At 40.4% G+C, this 12,982-nt stretch overlaps 1 protein-coding gene across 4 annotated transcripts in view; it reads right to left on the bottom strand.

The window, feature by feature from the left end:
* Window positions 1-12,982, bottom strand: part of Kcnab1 (potassium voltage-gated channel, shaker-related subfamily, beta member 1) — a 429,014-nt gene that overhangs the window by 55,724 nt on the left and 360,308 nt on the right. For all 4 annotated transcript variants that reach the window (NM_001357358.1, XM_006501057.1, NM_010597.5 and 1 more), the window contains one exon: window positions 2,997-3,083. In NM_001357358.1, coding sequence (NP_001344287.1) covers window positions 2,997-3,083 — 87 coding nt within the window. The remainder of the gene's footprint in view (window positions 1-2,996; window positions 3,084-12,982) is intronic.

Raw genomic sequence — 12,982 nt, 5'->3', positions numbered from 1 at the left:
TCCTCCACTGACTGCACATTTGGAAACTACCACCATTCTCTTGATAGAACTTGCTTTTCGTCTTTTGATTTTTGGCAAGAATGGCAGGGATGGGTAGCAACGGCGCAAGGGATACACGATGCCCATATATGGTGAAGAAGGTGCAATGACTGATCTTTTTCTGGCTCAATTGGTTGAAATTTGATATGCAGAAGTTGGCCAAAACTCATCCTGGTTTATTTTAGATACACCCCCAATTAGCACTGATTCATGGCATTTTTAACAGCTTGAAATGGAAATGTGACTTTGAGCTACCCAAAGCGTGCACACAGATGATCTTGACACTCACAGAGTTGGTGGCTAGAAGCCACCCAGTGTTTCATGCTGGTTGCTTTATTCCTCTCCTTTGGGTAATCGGCAACAGTGAGGGGCTATTGATGCCTTGGCTGGGCTGCTTCATTGGAGAGCTGCTTCAGCCTCTCTAAAAGAATTAGCCTCTTCACCGATGAGAATTCTAATGTTTGGAATGAATGAGGATCTACAAATGCTGAGCTCTGGCGTATTGATACACATGCAATTAATATATGCTTGGTAATTACTGCTGTGTCACTAATTGCAAATAGAAATGGGTCCAACTAAGTTGTGATGTACTGAGATAATAAAAGCAGGTGAATGGTATTAGAGATTGTTTCTGCTATTATTTGAAGATATTGGCTGGGTGAATACCTGAAGATGTTTTTGTCATTTTGTCTGGAAGAGCCGAATAAGGGCTGTAGAGTTACACTGACTAGCGGTTACCGAAAGGTTCCAAGGGTAGTTCTGGTAATATTCAGCCTGTCTCCTAGGCATTTAGGAGCACTAGTCATCCTCCCAGGTAAACCGCAATGTGCCCGTATAACTTTGACTTATGTGCAGGCATGCAGGATTCACATTCATTGCCAGCCTGAATCTTAACACAGAGTCTAGAAACAACTCAGGTATATCCCCAATCCCTGCACTTTGAGGAAGTCATCTTGTCTCTGTACTTCACTTTTTTCTTTCGATATTCCAGCCCTTGCCTTGTTAGAGTAAAGCAGGAAAGACTGTACAATCTGTGCGTCCATAACCAGAATCGGACTCTGGTATTTCTATTTGATCTATAAATAAGTGATTATAAATTATAGGCAATTATGGAATATAACTTTATCAGAAAGCTAGAATAAGCTACACGGAAACCATTTGGGGTGAGTCTTCCTGAGAACAGCCTGGAGCGCCTGTTCACTAGACCCAAGGCAGAGGAAACTTCAGGGTTGGTAGTCTGCTGGGGGTGGTGTCTGGCTGGCAGCAGGGAGAGGTGGAGGGACTGCATTCCAGTACAAGGTGGTAATCTCTGCTAAGGGAGCTACAGAGGCCTATGCTTTGTGACTTACTCAGTAGGTGGGAAATACCCATTGTTTAACACTCTTCGTACAATGACTAAGTATGATATAGCTTCCCACTTTACCTTGTAGAACTTTATTTGAAAATCTTAGGGAAAAACGTAATTTTCTCCAATTTCAGGAGAGGTTAGATAATGCTACATTACAGACTCTATCAGGGAATAGCAGTCTGTTCTTTAAAAAAAAAATACTTGGAAATTTCTTAACTAAATTTCAACATACCATTGGTATTTATACAAGAGACACTTAACCTGTTAGCATCACATGGCTGGAGAATTTCCTTCTTTTACCCACATACTGTATCCTTTTCACTTGAGAGGCCCTTATAATATGGTTTTCTTTTTATAGCTATACTGCAGCTTATATTTCCTGATTGAGGGGCTACAATATATCCCTAAAATTAAAGGTAAAGTAGGATGCAGGATAGGTAGGAGGACAAACTCAGCTGTTGTCTATATGTACATGGTGTAACTGTAACAGACACCATTCCAAAGAGGAAAAGAGCCACCAGGTACTTAAAATGGAGAAACAATTAGCCTTTTAAAATCCAATATTTTATTTGGTAGTTTTGCTGACTAAATGGCTTTAGTGCTCTGTTTGAATGTATCTTTGTGAATTGTGTGACAGCATGCTATTATTGAAATAAGTATCTCTAATACTATTTATGATCTGCATATCAAACAGCCTTTGTTTTGACAGATACACACACACATATATATGATATGTAAACACAGATAATAATGTGTATATAAATATATGTATATACACATAGTTTCTCTGTATTTGGGAAAGATAAATGGCAATACAAATAGTCTCCATAACATATGTTTGAAATGAATGACGATCTACAAAATGCAACTTAGAAAATTCCTATGAACTTGAATCATTCATATTCTCCTTAATTTCCATAATCTAACAGTAAGAACAAATCTTCACAGAACAAATCTTATTTCTCAGTCATCCCAGGTAAGATTGACAAATGGATACAATTGAAAATGTGGCTTTTTGAGTATTCTAAAGGCTTTCACAGGGGACAAGCTGTGGTTTTCTGACAGGGGGGACAGGAGCACAGCTTGCAGAGAACCAAACCCAAACTGCAAAGAAGAGCCTTATTAAGTAGGTCTGCCTGTCCAATGCCTGCTCACTCACAGCATGTCTCAGCATTTATCAGGCAGGATTGCAAACTAATCAGACTTAGCATCATTATAGAAAAGGAAGCTCTGTAGAGGAGCCTCAGAAACAGTGGTTGGATTATCTGAGTAACGTAATCGTTTCAGTTGATGAAATCATAAAAGTGAAGTGAATCTGGAAGAAATGAGTATTTTGCAACCAAGAAAGGAAACTGAAAATAAAGGTAAAGAAGGAAGTTAGAAGGAGGAAGAGGAGGAGGAGTGGGGCGGGGAGGAAAATAAACCTACGTAGTAGTCTCTTGGCTTTTGGGGTCAATACAGAAGCTAAAGGACATTGGAAAGGTTTTATTTTTTTAAATTCTAGCTTAACAATCTGAACATACTTCATTACTTACTGTAGTAGAAACAGTCTTCAGGCTAGGTCCAGCAATTCTGTAGCCTCTTTTTCTTATTAGATTCTTTTACTCACCTTCCATGGGAGTGTTGCTGTCTGGGCGATTTGCAAAGACCACATCCACGTATTCCAGTTGCAGCCTCTGGAGGGAGCCTTTCAGTCCTAGCAGCAGAAGCAGAAAACAGAATATAACCAAAGGCCCAAGAAGTCCAAATAGGACCACACTTAGAAAGTGCTTGAGTTTGATTTCTTTCAAGAATTTACTTAAAAACAAACACTGAGTTAATTACAAGAGTCCTCTTGAACAGGGCACAGCAAGACGATAGCAGCAATTGCTTACCTTCAGAAACATCAGTTGGAGTTATTTCCATATGACTAACCTTCACAAGAGTTAAACCAGAAGAAAGATGATAGTGTCTGGGTTTTAGTATAATAATGGAAAATGATGTTTGAGCAAGCCGGAGGGAAACCCTCCAAATCCAAGAATCAAACAGCCTAGAGAACCACAGAGGCTCTCACCATTCCCAGTGCTCCTAATACAGTTCTTTATGCTATGGTGACCCACAACCATAAGATTATTTTTTCACTGTTATAAATTGTAACCTAAATATCTGTGTTTTCCGATGGCCTTAGGCGACCCCTGTAAAAGGGTCACTTGGATCAAAGGTTGAGAGCAAATGGCCTAGAGAGAGACACTTTTTGGGAGGGGAGGGAGACTTGAACCAACCTCTCACTAGGGTGAAATTCAGTACTGAGTAGACTCCTCCACCCTGCCCTTGCTCCCAGGCTAATCTTCACAGAGAGTCTCTGGATCCACCCCAGAGCTAGGCAAGCATCTCTGACATTGGTGAGCTGGACCCGGGTTCTCACTTACACAATTGCTAACTCAGCCAGTATACCAGTTCTAAAGGTTGTAGCATCAGGTATGACACTACTTAACACCAATCTTGTTAGCCAAGGGATTACCTCCACTATTCACCTTCAATCTCAGGCAGCAAGTTCAAAGACATTTTATTTGCAAGTAACGTATGATGGAAAGAGGTATAGAACTTTTACTTGAAACTCAGTGCTGGGGCTGTAGATTCTTCCCATGAACAACACCCATGCAGAAAAGCCTGGATGTCACATAAAATTCCAGTTTGCATTGCCTGTACCTGGCTGCAGTGGTGTCCAGCCAAAGGGACGACATCACCAGACAGGCCATGGAAACATAGTTACACTGGACTCAGGAACCTAAGGGCTCCAGAGAGGCACCCAAACCTGGCCTTTTGAGCTGCATCCCTTGTGGTAAGGCTCAGGGCTGCTTAGAACCCTGTTGTTCCTGACTGCAGGCTAGTGATTGTAGATGAGGTGTTCGGTCCTGAGATTGGATCACCTTATCTAGGCAGTCCCCTAATCTACCACATACAGCGGTACCAATTGCAACAAACCTAAGCTAGGGATAGCAGAATAGCAGCACTAGTTTTGAATTTACTGGGACTAGCGCCCTCTAGTGTTGCAACCGTGGGCAATAAATACAGGCTCCAGAACGACCTTCTTAGAATTCCCAGGCCAGGCACCATTAAAGCCAAGTAGTGACAGCTGGAATACACGCCGAATGCTTCAGTGCATGGATGCTGTCAGATACTAACAAGCATCGAGAGCTTCCAGGGAGCTGAGATGTCAAAAGCCGATGATGAGGTGGTGGATATGTTGGCCTCTTGGACAAGAATTCAAAACAGTTATTTGATGGAAAGTCGTGAACTTCAAGAAGATACAGAGAAGCTGAGCATGGTGACACATGGCTGTACTTCCAGCACTAAGTATGTTGAGGCAGGAGGATTGCAACTTAGAAGCTTGTCTGAGTTAATGAGATCCTGTTTTGTGTAATGGTCAAGCAAGAGTTGGAGAAATAGTCTTTCTCAAGAAAGAACACACCAATTGGTTATCTAATACCAAATGGACAGCCCTGAAAATGTACATAAAAGTAACATTATGTAGGTTGTATTTATGAATGTAAGACTATATATATGTGTATGTGCATGTGTCTGTGTGTTTGTGTATGTGTGTGTATGTATGCATGTATGTGTATGTGTGCGTGTGTGTCTGTGTCTGTATGTCTGTGTATGTGTTTGTGTATCTATGTCTGTGTATGTGTGTCTCTGTGTGTGTATATGTATATACATATATATGTGTGTATATGTATATATGTGTATGTTTGTGTGTGTCTGTATGTCTGTGTATATCCATGTATATATGTGTGTGTCCATGTGTATATGTATGCATGCATGTGTCTCTGTGTGTATGTGTGCATGTATGTATGTATGTGTGTATGTATATATTTGTGACAACAAATAATGAAAAATAGAAGCCATGCATTTGGAAGAAAGCAAGGAAAGATGTATAGGAGGGTTTGAAGGGAGGAAAGGGTAGGAGGAAGTGACATAATTATAATCTCAAAAAATATGTATATGTACATGTATATGTATATGTATGCCAGAACTGGTCCAGGGGTGGATAATACATTAGAAATAACCTACTGAAACATGATCCTTAAAAGCACAAGAGAATCTGGGTGGTGGTGGTGGGAGCACACCCTTTTTCCAGCACTTGAGATGTAGAAGCAGACAAATATCTAAGTTCAAGGCCAGCCTGGTCTACAGAGGGAGCTCCAGGACAGCCAGGGCTACACAGACAAACCCTGTCTTGAAAATGAGAAATAAAAGCAGACAACAACCATAACAACAACAAAATAAAATCTCTGGAGAAACAATTGAGTAATCACCAGGAAACCTTGCTACAGAAAGTAAAATCATTTTTAGAACCTGTAACAACTCCTGGAGCTGAAATGCAGAGCAGATGAAGAGGGAACTGACAGCATCCACAGAGAATCCACCTAACAGCAGGGGCAGTGAACTTGAAGTCAAGATATTTGAATATATCCAGGAGGAAGAAAGTGAAAAGGAATGAGGAAAGCTCGCAGGGTCTCAGAACATCATGAAAAGAAGAGATACTCAGGTTTGGGGTTTCAGTGAGGGTTTCGGAATCCTAGAGTTAAACATTTACTAAAAGTAACAAGGGGATGGAAAGATGGCTTCGGCAGCTAATAAGTCTTTTCTTCTCTACCAGGGACCCCAGTTCAATTCCTAGCAGAGTTGGGTGGCATCTATAGCCTGTAACTCTAGCTCCTTTCTGACCTTGACTCTTCTTCCCTGCACATGTGGCATCTACTCACACAGACACAAATACATATGCATAAATTTTAAGAGATAAAACTTATAAAAATATAATAACATGCTGAGAAAAAGTGACAGTCTAGTGCTCAGGCCTGAACAGGACATCTCTACCTCCTCTCTGATGCTCCAGGATCGTTATAGACAGAAGGGTCAGAAAGTATACAAGAGCCGGAAAGGCTGTGAAAGGCTAATTTCTGGGTATGCCACGATCAATGCAACTGTGATTTCCCAGCAGCTGAGGCTGTCTTGTATAACACTCGCCTTGACATCAGTTAAACATGGATAAGGGAGGGGCTCGTGGGCCCTACCCCTCCCTACTGAACTATTGGCTACTAGTGGACTCTGGGAGAGGCTCAGCCATTATATTTCATTGTATACCCATGTGTGACTCACACATTATCCCATGACTGCCTTAGTGAAACTCAGGGTGTCACAAAACAAAACAAAACAAAACAAAACAAAAGGACCAGAATTTGAGAAAGCGACTTGCAGCTAGAAGGGAGTTAGACAGAGGAAGAGGAAGATGGGAGAGGAGGAAGAGAGAGTAACCCGAATGTATTATGCAATGCATTCGTATAAAATGCGTTATCAAAGAACACATTTAATAAATAAAGTATATTAAAAACTGGTTTTATAGGAATAAGCATGATTCACACATAGGTTTGTATATACATAAAAATGTATGACGATATTAATGTATTTCCTAAAAAAGATAGTAACAAAAAGCTTTCCAAACCTAGAGAGAGAACCAAATACCCAGATGGAGGAAAGTCAAAGGTAACAGATGTGATTTAACCAAATCTACCCCAAGTTGACATGTTATAATCAGGTCTCAAAAGTTAAAAGAAGAGAATTGTGAAAATAGCAAGAGAAGAAGGAATGGAGGGAGGATGTGTAAGAGGAGGAAGTGGAAGGATAGGAAGGGCTGATATTGGGTTGTAAAGTGAATACATGATAATAGTAATAGTAATAACTAATAATTAATAATAATGGCTGGTGTACTCAGCAAAGCAAGCTTTCAGAGGAGGAGACAAAAGGATATTTCTAAATAGAAGCGAAGGGAATTCTTGCCACTTAGACTCAGTCTAGAATAAATCCTAAGGGGAATTCTTGCGAGCACAAGACATTGTTGAGTAAACAAAACACTGGAAGCGGGCAGTGAGTTTTCAGACAGATGTGGTGTCTTCTAATACTTTAACTATGGCACTCCAAATATCTTTAGTATGAGGATTAAAAATCAAAAAATTTGAAAATGACTACACTGCTATTTTAAGAAATAGGCAATAGAAAAAGATGAAATGAAACATTAGAAATTAAAATATATGACAGAATACAGTGCATGTATTGAGGTTTTCTTTATTTTTAATATTTATGATCAAAATTAAGTTGCCATATTTTCAAAATAACTTGTACTAAATAATCTTTTTGTATATTTAATATTAAGTACAAAGAGAAAACCTACGGTTACACCATAACAAAAAATAAAGAATCGCTGGGCGTGGTGGCGCACGCCTTTAATCCTAGCACTTGGGAGGCAGAGGCAGGCAGATTTCTGAGTTTGAGGCCAGCCTGGTCTACAGAGTGAGTTCAAGGACAGCCAGGACTACACAAGAGAAACCCTGTCCCGAAACAAACAGACAAACGAAACAACCAAAAAAAAAAAAAAAAAAAAAAAAAAGAACCAGACAACACTACTAGAAAAACTCACAACCAAAAACACTGAGAGAGGAAGAAATGAGGAGCTAAAACAATATAGAAAACAAGTAACATCATAAAAAACAATATAACACCCATCATGATGGGTGAGTCCTTTCCCATCAATAACTATTTTAAATATAACTGGATGGAATTCTGCAATACAGATATACATAATGAAGAAAAGTATTTGTCCAATATACATCTGACTAAGGACTGATATCAAGAACATTGAAGAGACTCAATAGCAAATCATTATCTACCACCACTGTAATCATCTTTGTCATGATTCAATTATGTAATGGTAAATAGGCTGAAATATATATTGCCTCAAATAAATGAAAAAAAATGTGATTATCTATCTATCTATCTGACTATCTATCTATCTATCTATCTATCTATCTATCTATCTATCTATCTTATAAGGTCATGCATATTATATTCAGCCACTAGAACATTATATCCTATCATTTATGACAACATAATATACGGAAAGCAAAACATTATTCTTTTTTAATTTTAATTTTTACTATTTTCTTTATTTACATTTCAAATGTTTTCCCCTTTCCTAGTTTCCCCTCTGAAAATCCCCTATCCCCTTCTCCCCTTCCCCTGCTCCCCAACCCACCCACTCCTGCTTCCTGTCCTAGTATTCTTATACTGGGGCATCAAGCCTTCACAGGACCATATGCAGACCATTCCTCTGCCACATATGCAGCTAGAGCCATGAGTCCCACCATGTGGCAAAACATTATTCTAAGTAAAATAAAACATATAAGAAAACAAATGCCAAGTGGTCTCACTTACATGCAGAGTTTAAAAATGTTATGCTGGGGGCCAGAGAGATGCTCAGTAGTAGGAGCAGAGGGTCCTCTCTAAGTTTGGTTACTAGTGATGTGTTTATAGAAAGGTAAAGAGCGAGGGGATATGTTTGGTGGAGGTGTAGTCAGGTATGGGGGAAGCATCCCTTCCCCCTGAGGGACCAGCCACATGATGGTATAGTATAGAATAGAGTTTATTCAGGGCATGGGGAGGGGAGTCAAGAGGGTAGGCGAGAGAGAGAGAGAGAGAGAGAGAGAGAGAGACAGAGAGAGAGACAGAGACAGAGAGACAGAGAGATAGAGAGAGAGGGACAGACAGACAGGACAGACAGAGACAGACAGAGAGAGTAGAGTAGTAGAGGCTGGCCATGAGTACATGAAGAGAGGGGGGAAGGGAACAGGGAGAGAGTAGGAGCAGGAAGGCAAGAGCAGGAGAGAGAGAGAGAGAGAGAGAGAGAGAGAGAGAGAGAGAGAGAGAGAGAGAGGGAGGAGGGGGCAGGCAGCCCCTTTTATAATGAGTCGGGCATACCTGGCTATTGCCAGGTAACTGTGGGGCAGAGATTAGACAAAATGCTAACACCTAGCACCCATATAGTTTGTGGCTGTCTGTAACTGGACTTCCAGGAGGATCTGATGATTCTGGTCTCCTTGGACATTACAGAAACCTGGTGCACACACATACATGCAGGCAAAACCCTCATGCACACAAAATAAAAATAAATTTAAAAAAGAGTAGAATAAATGGCCTTCAGATGCTGGATGTGGTAAGTACTGAGGAATGGGAGGTGGGGAAAGATTGGTTACAGATGTTAAGTTAAATATGTAGAGGGACTGCTGCTATACAGTAGGGTAATGATCAATAACAACAGTATACTGTATATTCCAAGAATGTTAGAATTTGAATGTTTCTAATAAAAGAAATGATAACGATAAAGTTGCTTATCTTGATTTGAATGTTATCTCATGTGCGCATGCACAAGATATCTCCCAAATATGTGCAATTTTTAATAAGCAGGGACTCTTATGGAAGAATAGGAGGAAGGACTGTAGGCTCTGGAGGGGACAGGAACTCCACAGTAAAACCGACGGTGTCAACTAACCTGGATTTTTGGGGCTGTCAGAGTCCGAACCATCAACCAAAGAACATACACAGGCCAGATCTACGCCTGTCTGCACATATGTAGCAGATGTGCAGGTTGACCTTTGTGTGGGTCCAGAACAACTGGAGTGGGGGCTATCTGAAAAGCTGTTGCCTGTACGTGGGATATGTTCTTCTAGCTGGGTTGTCTTTCTCTCTCAGTGGGAGAGGATGCACCTAGCCTCCAGACTTGAAGTGCCAGGGTGGGGAGACACCCAGGAGCCTCCCTGCTCAGAGGGGAAGGGGAGGAGGGATGGAGGCAAAGATGACCTGGAGGAGGGCAGTGAGTAGGATGTAAAGTGAACAAGTTTAAAAAAAAAAACAAGAATAAGGAAAATACATTGAATGCAATGATGTGTTGGTTGATCCCAGGAACCGTTAAATCATATCAAAGACTGACTTTACTTTGATGGAGGAAACCTCAGGCCTCTCACAAGATGACTAGCACCCTCAGCGGGAACTTGGGCAGCCCAGTAATGACCTTCCCTGGTGACACTGTGGCAATAGCTGGAAGCCAAGTTTAAAATAAAAAGGCAGCTTCTCTTCAAGGTTCTTTGTTCTTCTCTGTATAAGTTAGGGGCAAATAGGCTGCCTTCACTCCATTTAATAAAGGTATGCTTTAACAGTAATATAAATAGGAGAACAAATAAAGGCTGTACTCAACACTAAGTCTATCAAAGTTTAGAAAGCCCAAAAGATGTGCAGCCAAACTAAATCCTTTTTGAAGATCCTTCCTTTTTCCTTTTATGACACCGGGTCTTGAACCTAGGGCTCTGTGGTTGTTAGGCAAACAGTCTGCATCTAAGCTGCATCTCCAGGCATCTTTATACATTTCTTTTTTCTTTTTCATTATTAGACAAGATTCTCAGGCTGACCTTGGATTTGAAGTCCTCTTATGTTAGCCCCAGGGTTGCTGGGATTGCACGCCTGTACCAATGGGTCTGGCTTTGTTTTTCTTTTAAGGATGTAAGGTCTAGTATAATAGAAATAGTGAAACTCAGGAGATCTGAAAGCAATGGCTATGTTTCAGTCCTAAACATTGGTCAGGAAAATTTAATTAATTTCACTAATATCAATACTTCCCCCAAATAGACTGCATTATATATAGTATTATGCAACCAAAAGGAGGGCAGCTTCAGGGAACTGTTTCATCTCAGTCCCGGGAGGCACAGCAGGTCCTTATCTGCCTCTTTAATCCCTAGGAAGACTGGAGGTTTTCTCCTTTTATTATAAGCATAAAATTAATTGCCTGGTAAATGAGGCTCTTATAAATTTAAATTTGGCTCATTTAAATTTGATTTTAAAACTAGTTTATTGGATAGTCACAATTTTCTGACAGAAAAATGGAATGCTGGAATTGAGCCCAGGAAATATTTTCTGTTCAAGAAAGGATGGCCTGTAGTGGTTCTTGTTAAAAGCTTTGATGAGGAGATAAGGGTAGACAGGTGTTAGGCGGCCAAATAACTCTTCCTAAGCTGGGTGATGCTCATGGTTGGGATAGCACCAGCTTACTCAAGAAGTAAGTTCACCTTAGAAAGTACTATGATATGAACCACTCCAGGGGGAAATTGTATGTCGACAGGACATAGGACGCAGACAACCAGACAAATATTAAGGTTTGGAAGCATTCTTGGTGATTAAACAAAATACCTTTTGTGACTTAATTTTGCAACCTGCACTTGTGCTAACAAATTTGCCATCTTTAGAACTACTATGGCAGAGAACGTTGTCTAAGGTGTTGGACAAAAATATGATGTGTAATTACACAGTTGTAGTCATATCAGAGGAGAGAGGTAAAGACAAAATGCCCAAAATTCCCTTGGTTGAAGAGAAACAGAGGTATTTCTTTGGCCCATGCCTATGCTCATACCCAGCCCTGGAAACAAGTGTCCTCCTTTCTGAGAATGTCCCTCACCTACTAGGTCTCATTAGTGTAGGCAAAGAGGACTGTAGGAGGAGAAGTGTGAGTAATTTGGCACCACTGCAACTCATTTATCATTTCATGTGACAAATCTCAATTTGTCCCCAAAGTGTGCCAGATCCTAGGACCATAATGATATATAGATACAGTCTTCAATCTCAAGGATAAAACATGTACATTGAGGGCATCTAAAGGCCTGAGTTCTTTGTAAAGCCATAATGCTCATCTGTAACAATGGCGTGACAGGTCCATCTCACTGTATTTGGTGAATATTAGGTCATTCTTGGCCTCTCTATTATTCCTCTGGAAGCTCTGTGTTTGTGGCAACTTTTCAAAAGTCCACAGGATAAAAAAATTTGTATTTTCAAACGACTACAAGGAAACAGACCTAAGTCTATTTTTCCTTTTGATTTTGATATGAGGCCCCCAACACATACACAGCAGAGGACTTCTGAGTCTTGACTTAGTGAGAGAAGATGCACCTAGCCATCAAGAGACTTGAGGCCCCAGGGAGTGGGGAGGTCTGGTGGGGTGGGGGTGGGAGGTTTGGGGGGTGGTGACATCTTAGAGATAGCTGGGGGTGGGGGAGAGGAGGTATGGGATGTGGAACAGTCAGAGGAGAGACAAGGAAGGGATAAAGACTGGACTGTAAGAAAGGATTAAAGAATAAAAATAAATAGGTAAATAAATAAAAAAAAATAGATTCTGATATTGTTAAGATTTTCTTTCTTTTCTTTAAAAGATGTATTTGTTTATGAATTTGGATATTATGTTTGCATACCAGAAGAGGACTTCAGATTGCATGAGTCTAGAATTATAAAGCCGTTTTCTGAGTGCTGGGAATTGAACTCGGGAAGAGCACCCAGTGATTTTAACCATTGAGCCATTCTCTCTAGCCGTTTATTGTCTATTGTTTTTTTTGTTTTTGTTTTTGTTTTTTTTATATAGGGTTTTCCTGTGTAGCTCTGTCTGCCTTAGAACTTGCTTGGTAGACTAGATTAGCCTTGAACTCAGAGACATGCCTTCCTCTACCTCCCCAGTGCTAGGAACAAAGGTATGCACTACCTTGCCCAGCTTAGAACTAATATTTTTGCACAGCTTTCTAAAATAATAACTTTCCTGAAAACTTTGAACAGACAGGCATGGTTACATGGGCAGCACTTGTTCAGGGTTGTAGCTTTAACCATATATCAACTGATAATTAGTGTATTGAGTCTGCAAGAGCTCTATCTAACTACGCTGTTTGAATAAATTTACCTATTGTGTTCTTG

The sequence above is a fragment of the Mus musculus genome, chromosome 3 (genome assembly GCF_000001635.26).
Source record: "Mus musculus strain C57BL/6J chromosome 3, GRCm38.p6 C57BL/6J".
Classification (NCBI taxonomy): Eukaryota; Metazoa; Chordata; class Mammalia; order Rodentia; family Muridae; genus Mus; species Mus musculus.
Note: the sequence above shows the minus strand (reverse complement) of the source record. Positions and strands in the feature narration are given on the sequence as shown.